This window comes from Macaca thibetana, chromosome 14 (genome assembly GCF_024542745.1).
Source record: "Macaca thibetana thibetana isolate TM-01 chromosome 14, ASM2454274v1, whole genome shotgun sequence".
NCBI lineage: Eukaryota > Metazoa > Chordata > Mammalia > Primates > Cercopithecidae > Macaca > Macaca thibetana.
The window spans coordinates 61,446,656-61,472,410 of NC_065591.1; the positions used below are offsets into that span (position 1 = coordinate 61,446,656).

At 38.5% G+C, this 25,755-nt stretch overlaps 1 protein-coding gene across 1 annotated transcript; it reads right to left on the reverse strand.

The window, feature by feature from the left end:
* Positions 1–2,853: 2,853 nt before the first annotated feature.
* On the reverse strand, positions 2,854–4,064 carry LOC126935176 (olfactory receptor 51I2). Its single transcript, XM_050756376.1, has one exon. The coding sequence runs from the start codon at positions 3,987–3,989 to the stop codon at positions 3,051–3,053; it is 939 nt and encodes a 312-aa protein (XP_050612333.1). The 5' UTR covers positions 3,990–4,064; the 3' UTR covers positions 2,854–3,050.
* Positions 4,065–25,755: the final 21,691 nt, after the last annotated feature.

The following is a 25,755-nucleotide window of genomic DNA, read 5'->3' on the forward strand; positions in this document are numbered from 1 at the left end:
CAAGGTGCCCTTCAACAGTGGACTGGTTAAAGAAAATGTGGTACATACATATCATGGAGTGCTGTGTAGCCATAAAAAGAACAAAACCATGTCCTTTGCAGCTACATGGATGTGACTTGAGGTCATTATCCTAGGTGAATTAATGCATGAACAGAAAACCAAAACCATCTCTTCTCACATACAAGTGGGAGAATACACATGGATACACTTTGAATACACATGGATACAAAGATAGGAACAGCAGACACTCAGGCCTACTTGAAGGGGCATTGTGGGAAGAGTATGGGGTTCAAAAAACTACCTATTTGTTACTATGCTGTATTAATTCATTTTCACATTGCTGTAAAGAAATAATTGTTCTGCAGGCTGTACAGGAACCATGATGCTGGCATCGGATTGGCTTCTGGGAAGGCCTCAGGAAACTTACAATCATTGTGGAAGGTGAAGATGGAGAAGGCACATCAGATGTCCAGAGCAGGACTAATAGAGACAGAGGTAGGCAGTGCCATACATTTTTAGACAATTAGACTTCGTGAGAACTCACTCATTATCATGAGAACAGCATCAAGAGGATGGTTCTAAACTACGCGTGAGAAATCTGTCCCTGTGATCCAGTCACCTCCCACCAAGTTCCACCTTCGATAATGGGGATTATATTTCAACATGAGATTTGGGCAGGAAATATATGCTCACTACCGGGGTGATGAAATAATTTGTCCCCCAAACCCCAGTGACAGCAATTTACTCATGTAAGAAACCTGCACATGTACCACCTGAAATTAAAATAAAAGTTCAGAAAAGAAAAAGTAACCAAAGAATTCAAAAACAGTTTGATTTTTACCTTTATTTTAGGCCAAAATTCAAGTATTTTTGCTGTTTCAATAAGGGAAAATGTTGAGTTCAAAAATGATCATGTCAAATAAAAAGAAGTTAACGAGTTTTTAACCCAAAGTCAAAACAAAAACAAAAACAGGGCTTAGCTTAGGCCTTTTTAGGATTAGAGCTGCAGGAGTGGTCCTACATTTTTCTTATGGCACCTGCCTCGTGAGAGAGGGAAAAATATAAATATGCCTTTTCCATTAGAACCAAAAATCAGTAGCTCTTTTAATTAATGCTGAAGAAAGGAAGGGGAAAATAAAGTGCAAAGGAGTCACAGGCTTTTTGGGAGGCTCATATTTTCTTGTTCCTTGTCCTTTCTATGTTACACCATTGGGTTTCTAAGTAAGGCCTATGGTCAAAAGAATGTATCCTTTGCTGCTTCTGAGGTAGGAATCAGTGAGAGTTTTCTTTCATTAGGCAGCTTCCCTAAACCTTGCCTTTACATTTATGTATTCATTGTATATATTTGAAACTAAAATATCAAAACATTAAAATTATTATTTCATGTTGAAATAGGAACTTCTTATATGAATCAGAAAAGTTATCATTTAAATTGACTGAAGACCATGCTTTAATCTAAACCACTAAATATCCTAATAATTTTCCATTGGAAATCATGCTAAGTTGCGCTATCCCAACATTGTTCTAAAAGCAATCTATTTAGTGGACCAGGACACATGTATTATTAGTCTCTTATTGCACCTGTAGACATTTTTGAAAAATCTGAATCCCGAGTACTTACATTATCTCCTTTTTAAAATAGCTCCTTCTTTCTGACTCTGTCTCTTCTTGATAGTTCCTCAATACAGCTTTGTACAAAGAGAAAAAAACTCTAGATAACAATATGCTTTGCTACCATGTGGTTTCTGGATGAGTTTCCCTGGTGAGCTACGTTAGACTACATAGTATCTATATCTATATCTATATCTATATCTATATCTATATCTATATCTCTCTCTTTCTCTTTCTCTCTTTCTCTTTCTCTCTTTCTCTTTCTCTCTTCCTCTTTCCCTCTCTCTCTCCCCTCTCTCTCTTTTCTCTTTTGATCTACAAGTAAATCTAAACTTAGTATGAGAGCGCCAAAATTAGCGCCAAGGAATTTCTTACTATATCCTACCTCTGGTATCAAGGGAAGAGTATGAGAAGGTCTGAAAGAATTACTTTCTGGTATCTAAATAATAAGTGCTCTAGTCTGTCTATCCTAGGCTTTGTTTTGTTTTGTTTTGTTTTGTTTTTGTTTTTGTTTTTGTTTTGCAACTGGAAATCCTAGAAGGATTTAATTTCTAACATCTCTTAACATGTAATTTTTTGGAAGACAGTTAAAACCTCAAGAAGGAAAGAGAAAGAGAAGTTGTGCCCCTAGCATAATTTGCCCTATCCCCCAAAATTCTGTGAATCAGATATCTCAGATATTGAATATCACTTTCTGTTGGTGAGGGTTGAGTGCTGGGCAGATAAAAGAAGTAAAGAGAAATCTGGAGATTTTCCTAAATGTCAATATCTATCAGTTTACCTGGATCACATTTGTTCATACGTTTTGTGGTGAGTTCTAATAGTTAATCTGATGTCACTTTGTGAAGTTAAAGCAATGTGTGAGTGTTTGAGAATGAGAGTGGTGGGGAAAGCAAAGGCAGCAATGATAATGTTAAATGATGCCAATTTGACTGTCAGGCCATATTTGTAGTGGTTCGGTGCTGCACTAACAATAGAGAGAGATTAGTCTTGAATGTCAACTGGACCACATATTATCTATGTTAGTCTGAAGAATTAATTATCTGTGTCTTAGAGGATTTGTATGAATATTAAGTGAATTAATACACACAAATTATAATAGAACTTGACACATTTTAGGACTAAGTTCGTTAATTGTTATATTAGTAATATTCATTATTATAGAAAATAATTCCTAGCTTAAATCTTCCTCTGTAAAACTTGTCTAATTACTCAATTGCCCCCAATATTTATCTTTCTAAGAATGCTGTTGGTATTTAGTGAATGTACTATTCATTTGGAACTCCTTGTTTTGTGTTATAAGTTTTGCATCACCATTTCCTGGCCTACTTTCCCCACAGCACATAATCTATCTTATACTTTGATGATGATGATGATGATGCTACTGATGAGAACCTATGGCCAAAATAAACAACAGATTCTAAAGCCAAGTGTGAAAGTCATATTTTGATGTGGCGAAACATGTGGACAATGGCTTGGCGGATTTCCTTTGTCTTGGCACTATAAATGAGAGGGTTGAGCACGGGAGGCACAAATAGGTACACATTTGACATGAGGACATGTATGTAGTGTGGGACATGCTTCCCAAAGCGGTGCACTGTGGAGACCCCAGTCATTGGCACATAAAACGCAAGTACAGCCAGGATATGTGACACACATGTGTTGAGAGCTTTGAGAGATTCCTCACGGGAAGCAATGGCCATGACAGAATGCAGAATGAGCACATAGGAGAGGAAGATAAAAAACAGGTCCATGCCAAAGGTGGATACAAGAACAAAGAGTCCATAGATGCTGTTGATAGTGATATCAGCACAGGCAAGCCTCATCACGTCTGGGTGCAGGCAGTAGGAGTGAGAAAGAACATTGGATCTGCAGATAGGCAGCCTCTTAATAAGAAAGGGAAGAGGGAAGAGGGTGATGAAGCTTCGAGCAGCTGCACCTAAACCCATTGCAGCAATGACTTCAGTGGTGAGCACAGTGGCATAGTGCAAGGGGTCACAAATGGCCACATAGCGGTCAAAACTCATGGCCAGCAGAATACCTGATTCCATCATGGAGAAGAAATGAATAAGAAACATCTGAATTAGACAGGCATCAAAAGCGATGTTGCGGGCATTGAGGCAGAAGGTTCGGAGTACAGTGGGCAGTGTGGCCATGGATATGGCCACATCACTGAAGGACAACATGGATAGGAAGTAGTACATGGGCTCATGGAGGCTGGGCTGCACTCGCACAGCCTGCAGGATCACTGTATTTCCCCCAAGGGCCACAGCGTACATCACACAGAGGGGCCCCACCAGCCAGGAGTGAGAGCTCTCCAGACCAGGGATACCAGTCAGGAGGAAGAATGCAGGGTGAGTGACATTGAACGACCCCATAGCAGAACAAACTTAGGGTACTTTTCAGGGTCAGATCTTCTGACTTGGAGAATTCTAACAGTTGCACTTGCTGGAGGATAAGAAATCAGGAAATAAGAGACAAAGCGATGATGTCGAGGAAATGGAAACTGATGCATTCATGAAATCACTGCTTTTGAGATGATGCAGGCAAACTTTTCTTCATATTTTATGATGATCAGGCTGCAGGCTGAGCTAATATTTCCCTCTGTTTTATAAAGAAGGGAGACATTGACAAATACTTCAATAATAGAAATTAGTTAAAAGGAAAATGTTTAAACTACATTTCTACAACTTTCATGTATTTCGGAGGCATCATTGAATAGAAATATGCTAACTACAATTCACACCACCAGAGAAGAAAGCACGAGTTTGTGTTATCAATAGCACTTGGAAATATTTAAATATTTTCTTAAAAACGTTGCTTAATTCACATGTGTCCCTAATTAATGAGAGAAATTCCCAGAGCAGGTTTGTATCATGTCATGTGCTTGGATGGAGAGGGAAAAGGACAGTAGGGTGTGGAGGTCATTGACTGCCTCTGGGCATCAGCTTTTCATTGGCAGAGTTACTGCAAAAAAGCAACAACAGAAACAACATGTATTTGTGCAAAGGCACGAGGCTGTATCTGTTTCTGGAAAAATTATGCATTTGTCCCTAAATATTCTATAGGTACACTAGCATTCTGTGTGTGAGAGCATTGTTCCAAATACAAACTTACATGCCCTCACATGGTTAGATGTACTCTCAAAATACCCGTTAGTCACAAGGACACATTAATGTACCTTCACAACAGCTAGTAAAAAAGTTCATTCATACTCTAACAAGATGCTCATTCACATACTCTCTCCATATCTCATAAAGTCACTCTTGTTATGCAAATATATTCACACAGTCCCTCTTGATCTTTATACCATTTAACATGCACATCTTGTCCTCATACTGTCAGTCTGCACTGACATATATGCAGCATTTATATATACATACACACTCATAGACACATAGATTTGTATACTCACACAATCCTATCTACATGCTTGGGGACTGCCCACTGATATCAATCCACTAATCCACACAGGCACTTTTTAAACCCTTAATGTCTTGTATTTATTCACCATTTTTCTTATGCTTGCACTCACATATTATTTCCTACAGCCATTTCTCTGTCACAGTGATTGTATTGTTTATTCTGTTTTTGACACACTTGTGTGTGTCAAAGCTTCAGTATTTCCAATGGCCTTATATTTACTAAATATAATATAGTAATATAGTAATAATATTTAAGAAGACTGAGAATTCACCATGCAATCTCAGAGGGAAAATGGAAGTGACTTCCTAAGATTCTCATTTTATGTTAAGCCATTTAACAATCTGGTCCTAACATCCACTCATGGCAGATGAGGATACAGAAGGCTAGGCTTTTCACTAAGCAGACTTTTCAAGCTAATAGGGTGCATGAGGTATCTAAAAGTAACAGAGGTTGTGGAATGGGGTGCAATGCCGCATTGTCACCCCAGGAAGCATTTAAAAAATTTCCCCAGCAATACATAACTCACAGGTACTATGGTTTCCAGCAAGGCAGTGGCGGCCCCTCCATGTTTATACTGAGTTTGTCCCTTCTGGTCTTAGAACGCAGTCTGCACATGCCTGTGTCTCCTCAAGAACTCTGATTCCTTGGGATCCAGGACTGATGTTTGTCTCTTATTTCTCCTGTTTGACTACACTCTCATTCTTCACATAAAGTCTTGTAGAAAGACATCACAATACATAGAAGAGAACCAAGCCAATGTAAAAGTAACAGAAAGAGAAGGGAGAAGAAAACAGGCTGAAAGCAGGATTTTGTTCAGGGCAAAGTCAAAGCCATTCTGGGTCTGGGTACTTATGTTTTAGTATTTGTAGAAGAAAGACTGCCTGACTGTTCCAGAATTACATCAATTCCCATACCTTGGGGATTGCTAACGTTGTGGGTTGTCTGGACAGATAGGAATAAAGTAATACTGAGAAAGAAAATGAATACTTATTGAACACACATGATGTGCCAAGTACTCTGCAAAGAACTTTACATTTATTTTCTCATTTAATACTTAGCAGATATGGACACTGAAACCCAGTGAGATGAACTTTCCTCACAGTTTGTGGAGATCAGGTGATAAAACCTCAATTTAAAGACTTTTAAGACTCTCTTCTCTCTCTCTCTCTTTTTCTTTTCTTTTTTTTTTTCACTTTAATTTCTGGGATACATGTGCAGAGCATTCAGGTCACGTCCTTTGCAGGGACATGGATGAGGCTGGAAGCCATCATCCTTAACAAATTAACACAGGAACAGAAAACCAGACACCGCAGGCTCTCACTCACAAGTGGGAGTTGAACAGTGACTCTCTTCTCTCTTACCAAGGTCTTTGAAGCATCATTAAGGCATTGGAGAGGAAGTTTAAAAGGAAAATAGAGGAATGCATTTCTGAACAAAGATTTCACAGGTACCCTTAAACAAAGAAAGTGAGTGGCTAAAGGCAGATACATAGGAAAAAATTATACTAAAGTACCTGTCTCCAAGGCCGAACACAAATTCTCCTATTCCTGGAACCAAGAAGCTTGACATTTCTGAAGTCATATAAGAATCAGGCAGTTTAGAAGAAAGGACCCTGAGGGTGTCAGGAGTCCTGACCCTGGCTCTGGAAGGTACTGGCTATATGAGTGTAGAAAATTCCATTTCTTTTTCTAGACCTATGTATTTTATTTATTTATTTATTTATTTATTTAATTTATTTACTTGAGACTGAGTCTTGCTCCACCGTCCAGGGTGGAGTGCAGTGGTACAATCTTGGCTCACTGCAACCTCTGCCTTCCAGGTTCAGGCGATTCTCGTGCCCCAGCCTCCTGAGTAGCTGGGATTACAGGCGCCTGCCACCATGCCTGGCTAATTTTTGTATTTTTAGTAGAGACAGGGTTTCACTATGTTGGCCAGACTGGTCTCGAACTACTGACCTCAGGTGATCTGCCCACCTCAGTCTCCCAAAAGTGCTGGGATTATAGGCATGAGTCACTGTGCCTGGTGTATGTCTTATTTTTAAGGACATTCTCTGAGACCCTTTATGGCTATGATGTTCTTTTACTTTATTTTACTTTTTAATCAAGCAAAGACTGCCTGTGAGAGTTTGCTATGGTGCTGTTATGGGGGCAGAAAGAAGGTAGAGAGATACTAGAGGAATGTACAGAAAGGCTGTCTAAAGACCATAGTTTTCAATCTATATCATGGATAATAAAGAATGAAAATTGTTAGCTGTTCATTGTTCATCTAAAGTTTAGCTGATTTCTCCTTTTAATATCCTGGAGACTTTTACATATTTTGTTATCACTGAATTCATAAGGGAAGAGTAAAATTAAACCACATGTGCTTCAGCTGTTTGTCATGGGTTAGGTTGTGACCACTTCCCTTCTAGATTCCTGAACTGTTCCTGTATCCTGAGGCCTGCTTCCCTCTCTGAATTTGCAGCAGTGTTAATGAGCCACAGAAACTTTGCCCTTTGAAACTTGGAGTCACAGAGAAATTGACTATGGCAAGTAAGAACTCTAGAGAAATACAATGAATTGCTTGGGGTTATAAAATCAGTACATGGCAGTGCCAGAACAAGAACCCCGAGTCCAGAGATCTTTCCTGCTCCTTTGCTCATTCTACTAAGATGCTTCTATCAGATACCCTCCACCAGTCTCTTCCACTTCCCCTCACCATACCCCTTGCCCAGTCTAATGCTTTCATGGAGCAGGCTTCAGGAGAATCAGCTGGCTTATTCCTACAGGGTTTCAGAACTCACCAGAAGAGAGACTGATGAGCCACCCACAGAACAAGTTCTTCCCTCTCTCTGCTGAAGTGAATTCATGCCTGCCACTTTTATGTCTCATGATAGGCCCTGGGATAGAGGCCAGTGATGCTGACTTTGTGTCTGAAAATTCTTCAGGGAGGTTTTAGTCTCCTGAGGTCCGTAATAACTACTGAGAATAAAGCATGTGCTCTTTTAGCTGAAAAAGAACTTAGCAATCTGTCAGACCAATTCTCTAGAACTTAGCAATCTGTCAGACCAATTCTCTACCCCACTCAAAACATCTTCTAGTGATAGACAGGCAATCGCTATAAGAGAGGAGCTCATTACCTCCTAAGAGATTCTAGGTTTATGTGATATGATGACCAAGCCCATCAATTGAGGTGCAATCAGAAACTGACTAGTTTTTCTCTTCTTGTCTCTTTAAATATATTGAGTGGGGCTGGTTCTCCTTTTATATTCCTGTACAAAAACTCTGTTCTTTAAATTTTCTGGTCACATTCAGATAATAAATTACCTTCTGGTGAATAACTAGAATGTTTAGTCTGGAATAATAGTCAAACTTTCCAGCATTCAGAGCTGTATCCTTTCTTCTTCTTTCATCCTTCATGTGTTAACTCTGATTTCTGGCTTCTCCTCCCAGAAAGAGAGAGATGGGGGAATGGAAAGTTCACAATTAATTGGTGCTGCAGTTAGTTGTTATCATGTTAACTGGGTCTCTTACATGTATAAAGCTGACTCTTTCTTATATTTACTTTCATAGGTTATTCTTAGAAGCTTCTCATTTTTCACTTGTTCTCCACTTGGTTTAAGCTAAAATATTCTGTGTGGTTGCTTGTAACTCCTTCTACAACCTCTTGTGGAACCTTGCAGTCTTTTGGATAGGACATAAGACAACATCATGCCAGCTCTCTCTAACTTGTACCCCATTCAAGAAATGATCAGGCTTTTACAACAAATGCCCTACTTCACTGCAACAATAGTCTTTCCGTCAATGTTGCTATCAGAGCAGAAAGGTACATTTATCAATGTTAGTTTATTCATTTAGATTAATATCTACTAGGTGTGGATCATATTAAGTGACTCTGTTGGCTTCACACGGGTCAGTCACAATCTAACCTAGGAACAAAAATTAAGGTTCAGTTATGGTCTAGTCAGAATATAAGAAACACACCAGCTCTTTTAATTGAGAAAAATTAATGAATTGTTAAACAAATATTGGCAAATGCACAAGACAAAAAGGGAATATGAAGGTATCATTATAGGCAGCAACTTCAGGACATAGCTTCTAAGCCTAGGACTGGAGGAAAAAAGGTAGGAATTTGGCATGATTAAATCTTACAAATTTGAAACAGGAGTGCTGCAAAGCTGAAACTCAGACTTTGAGGAGTGGTAACTGTTTAGGTGATGCTGGGGTCTCAAGAATTCAGAAGAGAGATTCCCTGTGACTAGGACTTACTCCTCTGAGATTGGGGTTGAGGGGAGACTTATCTGGCTAATTCTTAGGTCTTTAAGAGGGCATTGTAAGGCTGGTCTAGAAGTGTTGGAAAGCTTCAAAATACAACCAACTAAGGCCACTGGAATTGACCACTAGTACTTGGGTAAAGAAGTGCCACTAGGGAAAGAGCAAGAGAAAGGAAGTAGGGTACAAGTTCCTTCTTCCCGCTCCAGCTTCCTAATGCACCATATTTGTAGATCTTGGGAGCTGGTTGGCAAAGGAGGAATGCAGTTTGCAGAGGCTCAATCCCAATATTCCAAAAAATGGTATAGAAGATATGGGATTGAGACTGAGTGGTGATAACATAATAACAAGTACAATAAAACTGAATACGTTTACTCCTGGAAATTTTTTTTTTTTTTTTTTTTTTTTTTTTTTTTTTTTTTTTTTTGAGTCAGAGTCTCGCTCTGTCGCCCAGGCTGGAGTGCAGTGGCGCGATCTCGGCTCACTGCAAGCTCCGCCTCCCGGGTTCCCGCCATTCTCCTGCCTCAGCCTCCCGAGTAGCTGGGACTACAGGCGCGGCCACCACGCCCGGCTAATTTTTTTGTATTTTTTTAGTGGAGACGGGGTTTCATTGTGTTAGCCAGGATGGTCTCGATCTCCTGACCTCGTGATCCGCCCGTCTCGGCCTCCCAAAGTGCTGGGATTACAGGCTTGAGCCACCGCGCCCGGCCTACTCCTGGAAATTATTTAGGCAGATTTCAAAAGAGCTGAGGAACTGACCAGCAGACAGTAACATAGTCTAGAGATCTGTAACAGCAGGAAGCTACTACCACCTATAGACTGGAAAGCCAAAGGTGAGGTTACCAGAACTACAGCCAAAGTGAGCCCAACCAGTGGAAGCTGGAACCATAGAAGAGATGCATCTCACACTAGAGACTCTGCTTGAGGCAGGGGAGTGGAGTGAGGGATACCTTGCATCTGTCATTGCTTCCCAACCAGCTTTATCCATCATATTCTTCAATTAATGGTTGGATAGGTGTGATACAAAGAGTCGCAGAAGAGTCAGGAGTGGACTTGAGGGTAAACGGGCTTAGCCTTAATACAGAACAGAAGCACATTTTATTTGCCTCATTCTTATTGTATTATTATCATTATAAGATACATGATCTCCTAGGGGCTTTCATTTTCATGGTCAGCACCATGCAAAGCATCAACTCATTGTAGTCCATGAAAGATGAAAGTAATTGACATTTTAGAGTTCTAGGGAATAGAGATTCTGTTGTACATAATGATCTTCTCCCTTAAAGCCAGATGACCAGATTTCTCTGGGAACTACTTCTGGCAGGTACACTATCAAACACTATATCCCTATATCTCTAAAACCTTACCCACTGAAGTAGAATCAATGCCTCTTTTCTTCATAACGCTGTTCAGTTCTGCCATGAAGGCAGTGACCACACTCTATTATAGTTGGCTCTGCATGTTTCTGTGGCATCCACTGGAGAGACAGACCTGTGGCGGAAGAAATAGATGTCCCTGGAATGGGATATAGGCATGGCAGGGAATGTTTATTTGTTGAACATAAGTAATTAATCTTTGGCAAAATAGCTTCAACTGAAAAATTTGATTTTTTTCTTTAGTCATATGAAAATATCAATTATGTCAAATACATAAAATTTATCCCATAACATGCTTAATACCGAGTTGATATGAAAGATGCTCAGGGTTAGTTTAGAGGACATTGAGATCACTTGTATTAGTTTGCGTTTTCACTGGTGTTTTAACATGGTTTGTACTTTTGGCATAATAGCCTATGTCTTGCTTCATCCTTTTTTCATTAAACATTTCCCAACATTTTATTATGAAAAATTTCAAACACAGAAAACTTGAAAGAATTTCACAGTAAATACCAGTATACTCATGACATAAATTCTACCATGAATATTTTGTTATGCTTGATTTCTTATTTATGTTCCGATGTATCCATCTTTCTACTAATTTATCAATACAGCTCACCTTTTGGATGCCTTTCAAAGTAAGTTGTAACACCAGTACACTTCTTCATAAATAGTTCAGCAGTTATAATATTATTTGTAGTTAATTATATTGTATAGTTCTTTGATTTCTTTCAAATACACCCTGCACAAATCTTACATGCACACTAGATAAGTTTTGATAAATGCATTGGCTTTGTTTTGAAATATGTTTATAACATATTTCTAGGTAGGCTTGGAGATATATTTAGCCTGGTAGGTGGATTAGTTTTTAAATATTTGTTTTCTTTGCAAGGGTAGGTGCTATGTCTTTATTGGTCTGTATACCATCAATACTGATAATAATATCTAGACTAAAATGTTGCTCAAAAATGTGTTTTTATCTGTTTGGTTGGCAGAAATAAACTGATTATAACTTTTAGGTTCCATATAGTGATGGAGTAAAAGGAGTGCTTGCATAAGAAATTTGTTATATGGATGCCAGCATGCATTTGTACAAAAATACATAACACACTTAAATTCCACATGCGAGTCTGAATAAATGTGGAGATCTGAATTTGTTGAATACTTTATTGATTTGTTAATGGGAATGTGAATATGTATCTGAAATATATATTTTTAGCTATGTAAGCAGCGGAATGTATTTGAATCATTTCTTCAAGTATAAGTTTCTATTTCATAGTCTTTTTCTAAGTTTTGTCTATAATTTAAATTGGTGTATATAATCAGTGTAAGAATACATAGATTATAATGTATATTTGATGTGTCAATACATACAATTAGTGACAGTTAGTGACTAGAGCACTGGGCAATTGCCTGAGCGTATTTGTGTTTATCTGTTTGTATGTGTGTAAATTTGAATGAGGCAATGTGAATGTTAGTAAATAAATAGTTAAATAGGTCTCAGGGGGTATCTGTGAAGGTCTTAGGAGAGCTATGGCTATTTATGTTTCTGTGCATACATGTATGCAGTGTGTTTACATTCCCTGATGAAAGAAGGATTAACACACTAATAGATATGGATGATTACATCAGGGATAATTGGGCCAAGAAAGAAATTCTCCTGGGAGCAATTTTCTTATGGCCCAACTCACTCTTCACTGTACTGCCCTCCCAATTATTTCCATGGTCCCTCCTCCTACCACACATAAGCAAGCCTTGGGGTTCTGGAGGGCTCATAAATTTATAAGTCTTAGGAGAATGAGCTGATGCCATTGCTAGCTGGACCCACAGCATAGTATATCCAGCTACAAGGAAAGCATCTTCCATCCAGTGAGTGCTCCCTACATCACACTGCCCACCTGACCTCTGTATCTAGATTTTATTCTAAATTTTCACACTTTTGCCAAAATTCCAGGCAGCTTTTAACCCTTATATCTCCCCTTCTAAATGTGAGCCAAATCTGACCCCTTCCAAAATCCAGGATCACAGACCCCTGATGCCAGGTTTCCATCTAAATCAAAACCATACTACCAAATCACATGTCATTGAGTTAAGGCACTGCTGCATCATTTATACATTTTTGTCTCAAGGATATTTTATACTTCTTATTTAAAAGCCTACAATTTGAATTTTTGTTTTTGATACCTGACTTTTGTGTGTACAGCTGGAGAAAAGTTACAGAACCAAATGAACTGAAGTCATTTAACAATGTAGTTGTCAATCTTAGCTGGATTTTCAGTATTGTGTATGTCAGTGTATATGTATGTATGTGGGAAAATAATTGGTGGAGATATTATTGTGGTTTTGTTAATGCTGATGCATTTGTGACACTGTGTGTGTGTGTGTGTGTGTGTGTAAACATTTATTCAGGAGGGCTTCAACATAAGGGAATATTTGAAATATATTGCATAATACAAATGAGTCTTCCTAAGTTGTTGCATGATACTATTTTGTGTGAGTAAGGGAGTGTTTGATAGTTTGTGTGTATGTGAGTGTGTGAGATAGTGCCTATAAATACCTGGGTGTGTAAGTATAAGAGGGTAAAAATGTATATTTTCTGGTACCTTTGAGTAACTCTGTGTGTGTGTGTGTGTGTGCTCATGATATTCTATGCATTGCTTGTGTCTCTCCACCTTCTTGACCTTCCTTCCAAGATAGGTCATATTTAGGAAGTTTTGATGGACACTCCTGTGGACAAAGCAAAGAAAAAATGTTTTGAGGGTGGTGGGGGGAATTTTCTCCATGGAGGAAAAGTTTTCAAAGTTGCTTTGTAGACTGATGAAAATCTGGAGAATATATAAAATATTACCTTCTAGACTACCTCAATTTGCATGCCAGTGGTTACAGACAGCGGGGTAAACCTATCTTGTGGATGAATTCTTAGAAGAGTCTTTTTATTTCTTCATGACTCAGAGAAAATCTTGCAGCAAAGATAATCAAAGAAAAAAAAAGCAGATCTGAACAGGCTATAGATCTAAAAAGACCTCTTAGAGACATGGACTTTAAATGTGGGTTTGGGGGAAGAGAGGTTTAGCAAGGAGAGTAACCCATGAGGAGAAAATACTACGCATTAAATGGATGCTTTGCCTTTTCATTGGAAGGAGAAAGAAACCAAAAGAATAGAGGAATCTCTTCTCACTACCTATATATATTTGGGATTATGACTGATATATCTGGATATTATTCAGCACCGTGTCACCATCTAATTTCACTCTGTTTATGAGGAGTGGTAGGAATAAAATGGGAACTCTAAAATGAGAAAGATAATAAAAGAGACATTATGCTGAAATTCCAGAATGAAGGTTTAATTTTGAGATATCAAATACCATGAAAATATAGTAGAAGAGCTACTTTAAATAAAGGTTACGTTGAAGTCTCTTATGGTGTGACTTCTCAGTTTGCATCATTCTGACTACTGTTTATTTTGCCTGAAGTTAGGTTGAGGCTGCTTAAAATAAAGACAGAAAAGAGAATTCAGTAAAGAAGGTAGAGAAGGAGAAGCCAAGGAAGAAATACAATTGTGGACAAATAGTACTCTTGAATGAAGAAGGTGTTTCTAAAAAGGTGAGTTAAAAACAGTGTTAACTGTAGCAGGAAGATCAAGTGAATTGGGAGAGAGAATGTTTGCATTAGATTCAGAGACAAAGAGGTCACTTGGTGACCATAGAGAAATTTGTTTCAACTCAGAGGAGGGGAGTGTGGAAGCCACAATATAATGAAATGAGCAGTGATAGAAGGTAACGTAAGATTGAATCCTGACATTGAAGATCTCAGAAACAAGCTGGAGAAGCAGGCAAATCACTAAAAAATAATAATTAAACAATACAAACTCCTATTTCCAGGTACCTGGAGAGACAATTTTTCAAGAAATTTGGTTAAGAATTGGGAAAGGGTCATAGAGTGGTGGGTAGAGAAGAATGTTATTGCATATTTATGATGGAACAGTCTTGCACACACTTATTGCCTGAAGGAAAAGAGGCAGAAAGGGAGAAAATGAATATGCACTGGATTAGTGAAAAAGGCTCTGAAGAAGGTGACAAGAAATGAAATCCTGAAGGTGGAGAGCTTGTCCTTGGAGAAGGAGAGAAATCTCTTTCTCAGAAAATAGAGATTAAGAATCAATAAAGGTGCGCATAAGTTTAAAATTTTGGTAATGGTTAAGTAATAATTCTCTCTTTTTTATTCCCATAAAATACTTTCTTCTTTGGTTTTATCCAGCTGCATACCTGGTTTGATTGTAGAATTTATTAAAGGTTGGAGTTTACTATGTGAATGTGAAAGAGAGGTAAAGAGGAGATGAAAATATCGGTCTTGGTGTGGGTGAGTAGTTCAGGGGAAAAGTGAGGAAGAAGAGTTCATAGACCAGAGGGAAATTAGGGGATCATGGGGACTCAAGAGCAAGTGCATGGGCATGAGAAGGTTGGAAGGTAGAAGCCTATAGCAAGGATATGAAAACAGGAAATTTAGGATTTCAGAGATAGAGAAGTTTTTGACTATGTCAAGTTCAGGGGCAGCCATTGGGATTGGGAGGCTGGGGTGAAATCTGAGTATAGGTTATTGAATCTGTAAATTTATAGTAGTAGATGTTCCATCTATGCTATCTACCAAAGACTTTCCAAAGCCTAAGATGTATTTCCTCTTCCTGGTCTACCAGGAACAATTAATGCTGTCTCCTATTATGCCTTGCTATGTTATGGGAACTCATTTGATCATCAAACCACAGAGTTTCTACTATGGCCTAGATAGTGAGCAGGGTCCTGGTGGTACAAAAACGATTAGAACCCAGTTGCTTCCTTAAAGAGATTAGTGTCTTACTTGGAAGGCAGAAATTTATGCCCAGCATGAGGCATCATCTGTTTCCGTCTTTGTCCATGATTCTGTTACCTAACTTACAAGGTCATGATTCATGATTACTCCTGAATTTCATCTCCTGGTTCCCAACTCATTATTTTTGATCCAACCAATCCTATAACAATAATGAAAAGTAGAAGGTGTTCTTCTGCCACTGTTCCTCTGCTCCTTTGGTATTTCAGTGCTCTACATGGGGAAGAGAACATTACATCTTCTATTTCCCTCCCTGAACCATCCTACCACTTGATGGAAAAGGGAGAGAGCCCTCCTGCTGTTCTTTCTCTCAATACACCCTCACTCTAAAACTGAGATGAACAGGAGGTAAAATGGATTATTTAACGGGAAGTTCAGATGTTGGGAAAAAGAATCTGTTTGGGAGACCTTTAAATTGAAACCTGCAAGGACACTTATGATAACTAACATGTGTGATAAATTCAATAAAAAGAAAAAACTTATTACTTTCTTCTTCTCATTTGGATTTCAATCGCTTGTATATAGGTACTATCCTTTTTTTATAAATCAGGTTCAAAGTTAAAGGAATGTTAATCTTCTAAAATCAGGTGGCAAAGTCAGGACTTAAAATTAGGTCTGTATGATTTTGAACCCGTGGTCCTTCAGTATCCTGGAATGTTTCTTTTGGAGGAGGCCCTGAACTTGTAACTTGGCAGACCATGGGAGTGGGAATTTAGGAGGGAAGTATAGGACTAAGTGGATTGAGGCAGTCAGGTCATATCCTCTATGGCTTAAATCCTGGTGTTGTCTCTGGCCTTCAAGCTCCGGCCTCTGAGATCTGAGCTCTGGAATTTTCCCACTGGAATCTAAGCTTTAGGTTTTGCCTGAGATCTGAGTTTTAAGCTCAGAATTCAGGGATCTAGACTCTGTTCTGGGCACAGAGTTGCAGTTTTGAGGCTGGATAACTGTGAGGGTGTTGCTATGAAGTTTGGAGAATTTGTCTCCAACTTCTTCATTATAAGGAAAGAGCTGAAATTTCATTTTCTCAGTGGGGAGAGGGCAGTATCTCCAGGTGAAGTGGTTTCTTCTTTGTTTGTTTATTTGCTTTTTCTTAGCTTTTTATTCCCAAGATCTAACCCCCCTCATTTCCCCATCACCAGCACAGCATCACACTCAGGCAAAGCAGGACCCCAGGAGCTCTGGCATCTGGGAACTCTTATGCAGAGGCATAAAGGCAACCTCCTCTCTTGGCTGGTGCCTACCTGAGGCCCATTCTGGAGCCATTGTGAGCTCTGGTCCTCTGCCTCTTAGTCCAACTCTCACATCACAAAGCTCTCTCAGGTGAATTTGATCAGTCTGTGTCTTTGAGGTGTGTATACAATAAGTGTGTTTCTAGCTACAATTCTGCTTGCGCTTCTGTATGCTTCTCTCAGATTCTCTTATCATGCCTCTGTATCTTTGAGTGAATCTCTATCAATGCCTGTGTATGTTTGCATAGTTGTCCGCAATTTAAAAATCCTCAAATCTCACTTTTATACAGGTTTTCTGTAGAAAGAACAATATTCATTCAAATACCCTCGTGGTCTGCCAGCCACTTTCAGATAAGCCTGCCAGAGACTGCTTTAGCAGTGAAAGACACATGGGTGATCACACAGCAGGGGTTGAGAGCTTGCCTCTGTTCTGTCCCACAGAGATCCACAGACATGGGGTTCTGTCACTGAATAGGAGAGACCTTGCCAGTCTGGAATCTCAGGCCTGCAGGCAGAAAGAGAGTTGAGCGCCCATTAATCCTGATTCAGCAGATGCTGACATTCTTTTTCCACAACTTTCATAAAGAGTTATCCAGTCTTTGCTTGAACACCTTCACTGCCCAGAAGCTTATTATTTCATTGTGATTTTAGAAAAATGTTTCTTACATGAACCCCAGACTGTCACCCTGTGATCTCCACCTACAGCTCAGTACCTGTCACACTGATCCCAACCCGTCTCTACTGCAGTCTCCTCTGGTCAAAATGAAGCATCACTCATTCCTTCAATGTCCTTAATGTGACTTAATTCCCGTTACTTTTTGCGTGTAATGCAGTCAGTTTAACTCCTATTTAGAATATAGAACCAAGAACTGAAGGTACTCCAGTTACAGCCTAAGTAGTATATTCATCTTTTATTCATTAATCTTTTTTTAGCATATCTTTGTGTCAGAATCATGTCATGTGTTGAGAAGGCAAGGATGAACCAGACACAAGTCTGATCCTAAAAGAGCTCAAAATCTGACAGGAAGCAGGTATAAATGTAATTTTAATAAAATAGAAAAAGTCTGTACAAAATACTACAAAGTTATAGATGAGAAAGTTATTGTTTCTACTAAATAGTATTAGAAAAAACTACAGATTTGTTGTAAGCTCTGTATCACACTGCTGATTCATATTACACTGGACTATTGATTGGCCACTCTGACAGGAGGACTTTTGTGGTGTGCAAATTAAAATTCAGACACTTGGAGAAATAGCTAAAGGGATTTAGGACAGGTTAAGAGAAGAAGGAAAGATTACAGGATATCACCATGGAAACCTCAGATACTATTTATCCATTCAGTTACTTATTCATCCAGTTAAATATTTATTAGGCGTCTGTTATGTATTTGACCCTGTGCTAGTATGGGATATCTAGTGATAACAGACAAATAAACACACAAAAACATTCAATATTATCCATTCTTTTTAGAATTTATGATCTAGTAGGGATACAGACTTTAGGCAAATAATTACACAAGTACATATATGTTTACAAATTAACATAAATGTTCTGCAAGAAAATAGCATATTCCATGAGCAATATTCAGTTAATACTTGATTAAGATTATTATGGCCCTGAGTCTGCAACATTATCTGTAATGTGGAGAAAGCATGTTTAAGACCAATATAAGAAAGCGCTTCATATCCGTGAGATCTGACCAGGACAGTGATTTAGGGATGCAATAAACTCCCCATCACTGGGAATGTTGAAGCTGAGCATGGGTGACAATTGTATAAAGATGGACATTCTCTCAGTGGGTACAGGATTGGACTCTTGTTTCAGATTCTAGAGAGCCTATTAAGTTGATCACTGAATATATAGACTTTTGAGATGGGGCTATTTTTAAAGGTGACTTAACCCTTGTTCCTTACCACCTGACCTTCAGTTTGCGTAGGAGGCTAGAAAAAATGTCTATCTGCTATTCAGTCTTTTTCTCTGCCTGGAAAAATAAAGATGACCAACTTCTCCAGCATCTTCCCATTTTTCTCATTTAGATGTCCTTTGCTTCAGAAGGTTGGCTGCTGGACCTTATAGGGAAGACCATGGGACTTGTAATTGGAAGAACTAGATTCTAGTCCCAGATCAGCCACTTACTGGTTTCAGGCTTTAAATAATTTCTAAATTACTTATCATGCCTAATACAATGTAAATGCTATGTAAATAATTGATATTCTATATTGTTTAGAGAATAATGACAGGGGAAAAAGTCTGTGCATGTTCAGTGCAGATGGAAGTTTTTTTCCAATATTTTTGACCCAAGATTGGTTGAATCCATGGATGTGGAATGCACAAATATGGAGGACCAACTGTAGTTCTGTTGAATTCCAAAGCCAAAGTACATTACCAGTATGTTCTTAAAAGCACTTCTGTTCTCTAGGCGTGCCTGATAACTCCTTATTACCTGAGATGCTGAAGACATTTTCATTCCTGGATATAGATATAAATTGGGCACTATGAGTAAAGCATTAGCTTATCATCATGATCTTGGGATGTCTGTGACACACAAGTGTGCCCCCAAAAGTCTCATTATGGCAAACAAAGAGAAGATAAGAAATCTTACATCATTTCAAAAATAAAGAGGGGAATATTTTAGACAATTTGAAGGAGAGTGAAGATGTATCAAAAGTAAGTCCTCAGATGTCTTATTAGGATATAGAATTCATATACCTGCACATGACTCAAAAAATGAGCACATGCCTCAAGAAATAATCAGAAAGTACCCTATTACCGATATTAAGAAACACTCACCAAAGGATACTGTGATCTTTAAGTTCTGGGGTACATGTGCAGAACGTGCAGCTTTGTTACATAGGTATGCACGTGCCATGGTGGTTTGCTGCACCTATCAACCCATCACCTACATTAGGTATTTCTCCTAATGCTATCCCTCCCCTAACCCCCCACCTCCCAACAGGCCCAGGTGTGTGATGTTTCCCTCCCTGTGTCTGTGTGTTCTCATTGTTCAACTCCCAATTATGAGTGAGAACATGTGGTCTTTGGTTTTCTGTCCTTGCGATATTTTGCTGAGAATGATGGTTTCCAGCTTCATCCATGTCCCTGAAAAGGACATGAACTCATCCTTTTTATGGCGGCATAGTATTCCATGGTGTATATGTGCCACATTTTCTTTTTTTTTTTTTTCCTTTTATTTATTTATTTTTTATTATTATTATTATTATTATACTTTAAGTTCTAGGGTACATGTACATAATGTGCAGGTTTGTTACATATGTATACTTGTGCCATGTTGGTGTGCTGCACCCATCAACTCGTCAGCACCCATCAACTCGTCATTTACATCAGGTATAACTCCCAATGCAATCCCTCCCCCCTCCCCCCTCCCCATGATAGGCCCCGGTGTGTGATGTCCCCCTTCCCGAGTCCAAGTGATCTCATTGTTCAGTTCCCACCTATGAGTGAGAACATGCGGTGTTTGGTTTTCTGTTCTTGTGATAGTTTGCTAAGAATGATGGTCTCCAGCCGCATCCATGTCCCTACAAAGGACACAAATTCATCCTTTTTTATAGCTGCATAGTATTCCATGGTGTATATGATGTGCCACATTTTCTTAATCCAGTCTATCACTGATGGACATTTGAATTGGTTCAATGCTTTTTAATGCTTTCACTGTTAATGCTTTCTGGAGCCCTGAAAAAGACCAGGCATCTAGGATTTACCGAAGAAGATACAGTCACATCCTGGCAAATGATTTGCATATCAGAAAAACAACCATATCTGTAAAGATCCATAGATTATAATGTCCCTTGAGCAGAGAAGCTTGAATTTGAGGACAAGGAGAGAAAGGTCGGTGACGTTATGTTCGTTTTCTGTGGTGACCAGAGCAAATTACCACAAACGTAATAGGTTAAAACAACATTTTTTAAAAAAAATCTTAGAGTAGAGTCTGCAGTTCAGAAATCTGAAATAGATCTCACTGGGCTAAAATCAAGAAATTGGCTGGACTGCCTTGCTTACTCAAGGCTTTAGGGGAAACCCATTTTCTTGCCTTTTTCAGCTTCTAGAGGCCAACCACATTCTTGGAGTTTTAGTCAATTTCTTTCTCTACAAAGCCAGCAACATCAGGCTGAGTCCTTTTGACACTGCCTCTTCTCTGGTACACTTCTGCCTCTTAGGACATTTCCCTTCAAAGGACACTCGTGATTATGTTGGGCTGACTTGATTATGCAGGACTTTCACCTTATTTTAAGGTTTGCTGATCAGCAACCTTTATTCCATCTGCAGCCTTAACTGCCCTTTTCCACGTAAACCGACACATTCAGAAGTTCCAGGGATTAGGATGTGGACTTTTCTTATAGGGGTGGAGACTTTATTTGGTCTACCACAATTATATTCTTTTTAATCATCCCAAATGCCCATGAATGGGGACTTATTTCATTTTCCATTCATTAATGTATTATTAGAAATACAAGTATGTGTCACTTAGCAACAGGGATATATCCTGAGGTATGTGTTGTTAGTCAATACTGTAGTTGTGCAAACATCATACTGTACTCACACAAACCTAGATGGTACAGCCTGTTACACACTTAGGCTATATCATATAGCCTATTTTTCCTCGGCTACAAACATGTACATGCTGCTCTACTGAATACTGTAAGCAATTGTAACACAGAGGTATTTGTGTATCTAAACATATCTAAACATAGAAAAGGTGTAGTAAAAAATGCTATGAAAGATAAACAGTGATACACCTGAATAGGGCATTTACCATGAATGGAGTTTGCAGGACTGAACGTTGCTCTGAGTGAATCAGTGAGTGAGTGGTGAGTGGATGAAAAGTCTTAGGACATTACTGTTTGCTACTATGCACTTTATGAACACTGGACATTTAGGCTATGCTAAATTTATAAAAAATAGTATTCTTTCTTCAATAATAAATTAACCTTAGCTTACTGTATCTTTTCTACTTTATATACTTTGACTTTTTCACTGTTTTGTAATAATACAGCTAAATCCATGAATGCATTGTACAGTGGTACAGAAATATTTTTTCTTTATATCCTTATTTTACACATTTTCTCATTTTTAAAATGTGTTTATTTTTACTTTTTAAACATTTTTGTTAAAAATAAAGACACGATGAGTAGATTGCAAAAATTTTCTCCCATTCTGTAGGTTGCCTGTTCACTCTGATGGTAGTTTCTTTTGCTGTGCAGAAGCTCTTTAGTTTAATTAGATCCCATTTGTCAATTTTGGCTTTTGCTGCTGTTGCTTTTGGTGTTTTAGACATGAAGTCTTTGCCCATGCCTATGTCCTGAATGGTACTACCTAGGTTTTCCTCTAGGATTTTTATGGTATTAGGTCTAACATTTAAGTCTCTAATCCATCTTGAATTAATTTTCGTATAAGGAGTAAGGAAAGGATCCAGTTTCAGCTTTCTACTTATGCCTAGCCAATTTTCCCAGCACCATTTATTAAATAGGGAATCCTTTCCCCATTTCTTCTTTCTCCCAGGTTTGTCAAAGATCAGATGGCTGTAGATGTGTGGTATTATTTCTGAGGACTCTGTTCTGTTCCATTGGTCTAGATCTCTGTTTTGGTACCAGTACCATGCTGTTTTGGTTACTGTAGCCTTGTAGTATAGTTTGAAGTCAGGTAGCATGATGCCTCCAGCTTTGTTCTTTTGACTTAGGATTGTCTTGGAGATGCGGGCTCTTTTTTGGTTCCATATGAACTTTAAAGCAGTTTTTTCCAATTCTGTGAAGAAACTCATTTGTAGCTTGATGGGGATGGCATTGAATCTATAAATTACCTTGGGCAGTATGGCCATTTTCACGATATTGATTCTTCCTATCCATGAGCATGGTATGTTCTTCCATTTGTTTGTGTCCTCTTTTACTTCTCTGAGCAGTGGTTTGTAGTTCTCCTTGAAGAGGTCCTTTACATCCCTTGTAAGTTGGATTCCTAGGTATTTTATTCTCTTTGAAGCAATTGTGAATGGAAGTTCATTCCTGATTTGGCTCTCTGTTTGTCTGTTACTGGTGTATAAGAATGCTTGTGATTTTTGCACATTAATTTTGTATCCTGAGACTTTGCTGAAGTTGCTTATCAGCAATCTACTCATCTGACAAAGGGCTAATATCCAGAACCTACAAAGAACTCAAACAAATTTACAAGAAAAAAACAAACAACCCCATCAAAAAGTGGGCAAAGGATATGAACAGACATTTCTCAAAAGAAGACATTCATACAGCCAACAGACACATGAAAAAATGCTCATCATCACTGGCCATCAGAGAAATGCAAATCAAAACCACAATGAGATACCATCTCACACCAGTTAGAGTGGCGATCATTAAAAAGTCAGGAAACAACAGGTGCTGGAGAGGATGTGGAGAAATAGGAACGCTTTTACACTGTTGGTGGGATTGTAAACTAGTTCAACCATTATGGAAAACAGTATGGCGATTCCTCAAGGATCTAGAACTAGATGTACCATATGACCCAGCCATCCCATTACTGGGTATATACCCAAAGGATTATAAATCATGCTGCTATAAAGACACATGCACACATATGTTTATTGCAGCACTATTCACAATAGCAAAGACTTGGAATCAACCCAAATGTCTATCAGTGACAGATTGGATTAAGAAAATGTGGCACATATACACCATGGAATACTATGCAGCCATAAAAAAGGATGAGTTTGTGTCCTTTGTAGGGACATGGATGCAGCTGGAAACCATCATTCTTAGCAAACTATCACAAGAACAGAAAACCAAATACCGCATGTTCTCACTCATAGGTGGGAACTGAACAATGAGATCACTTGGACTCAGGAGGAGGAACATCACACACCGGGGCCTATCATGGGGAGGGGGGAGGGGGGAGGGATTGCATTGGGAGTTATACCTGATGTAAATGACGAGTTGATGGGTGCAGCACACCAACATGGCACAAGTATACATATGTAACAAACCTGCACATTATGCACATGTACCCTACAACTTAAAGTATAATAATAATAAATAAATTAAAAAAAAAATAAAGACACGAACACACACATTAGCCTAGACCTAGACAGGATCAAGATCATCAGTACATTATCTTCAACTTCCACACATTTTTCCACTGGAGGATCTTTTGGACAATAACATACATGAAGCTGTCATCTCCTAGGATAATGACGCCTTATTCTTGAATACCTCCTGAAGGGCCTGAGTCTTTTTTACAGTTAACTTTTTTTTTCTAAGTAGAAGAAGTACTCTCTCAAATAACAATAAAAGGTAAAGTATAGTAAGTAACAAGTGATAGGATTTTTCAGCTTCATTATAATCTATGGAACCACTGTCCTACATGCAATCCATTGTTGATAGAAAAGTCATTATGTGGAACATGACTGTATTTTACTATTCTTTTAGTGATTATCTTGTAGATAACAAATTGCATCTTGACATCTTATTGTCTACTATAAATTACCATTTTTCCATTTTCCCAATAATGCTAGACAGAAGTTCAGAACTTTAAAAACTCAAATTATATCTCCTTCTTTTTGCATTATTCCTGCCACAAATATAGTTCAAAGAATGTTCAAACCCCAATACAACATGAGTATTATTGTTTTTTTTAGTCAATGTTTGCTTTTTTCTATATATTTACCTTTTCCAATGCTTTTAATTTCGCTCCATATTTCTGTGCGTGTCTCTGGGATCATTTTTCTTTTGACTAAAGAACACATTTGATATAATGCAGGTTTGCTGCTAACAAATACTCTCGGTGTTTGCTTATCTGAAAACTACTTTTTCATTTTAAAAGAATATTTTCACTGTGTATAGAATGGGATGTTGGTGGTTATTTTACATATATAAATCTATTATCTTTCAGCTTCTTTCATTTCTACTGAGAATCCAGTTGTTTGTACTATTTTTGACCATTTAAAGATAAGGAGACATTTTTCTCTGATTGACTTCAGTGTATTTCTCTTTGTTACTGGTTTCTGTTAATTTAAATATGATATGCTTATTCAGGGCTTTCATAAACTATGTGGACCTTCTTGAATACATGGGTTGATGTGTTTTACCAGTTTAGGGGAATTCTCAACCATTGTCTCTTGAAATATTGCTTCTGTACCTCCTTTTCCTCTACCGTTTAAGTTTCTATGAATGTTACATCTTTTAAATGTCCTACATGTATTTCACATATCTTTATATTTTCATTTTTTGTGCTTTCATTTGGCTATTTCTATTGACTTGTTTTTCTTTTCTTGGAATAGCTTTCTGTTACCTTTAATATTCTTTTAAATGCATTTATTTTGATAGATTTTTTTAGTTCTAGAATTTACATTGAATTATTTATTAATATATCCCAATTCTTTGGTGAATTTTTCCATTATTTCATCAGCTTTTCCCCATTTTCCTTTACTTTTTGAAAAATGCTAATTGGATTTACTTTAGTTAATTCAAAATTCTTTTCTGTTCTGCTGGTGTGTCTTTTTCCCTCTGTCTGGGCAAAGCCCATATCCTCATCTTTTTCCTCTTGCAGGGAATTGACATATGCCTCCAGGGAAAGAAAATGGCTCGGCCGGGCGCGGTGGCTCAAGCCTGTAATCCCAGCACTTTGGGAGGCCGAGACGGGCGGATCACGAGGTCAGGAGATCGAGAGCATCCTGGCTAACACGGTGAAACCCCGTCTCTACTAAAAAATACAAAACACTAGCTGGGCGAGGTGGCGGGCGCCTGTAGTCCCAGTTACTTGGGAGGCTGAGGCAGGAGAATGGCGTAAACCCGGGAGGCGGAGCTTGCAGTGAGCTGAGATCCGGCCACTGCACTCCAGCCCGGGCAACAGAGCGAGACTCCGTCTCAAAAAAAAAAAAAAAAGAAAGAAAGAAAGAAAGAAAATGGCTCTAGATGTCAGTTTACCTCTCCAAGATTCTCCACTCTCCAGAGTCTGAGAGGGCAACCTCTTGTTGCCCTTGCTTCATAGCTTCCTAATGC

Excerpts from the sequence above, each read along its gene's own strand:
- LOC126935176 (XM_050756376.1), bottom strand. The coding sequence starts at position 3,989 with ATGGGGTCGTTCAATGTCACTCACCCTGCATTCTTCCTCCTGACTGGT.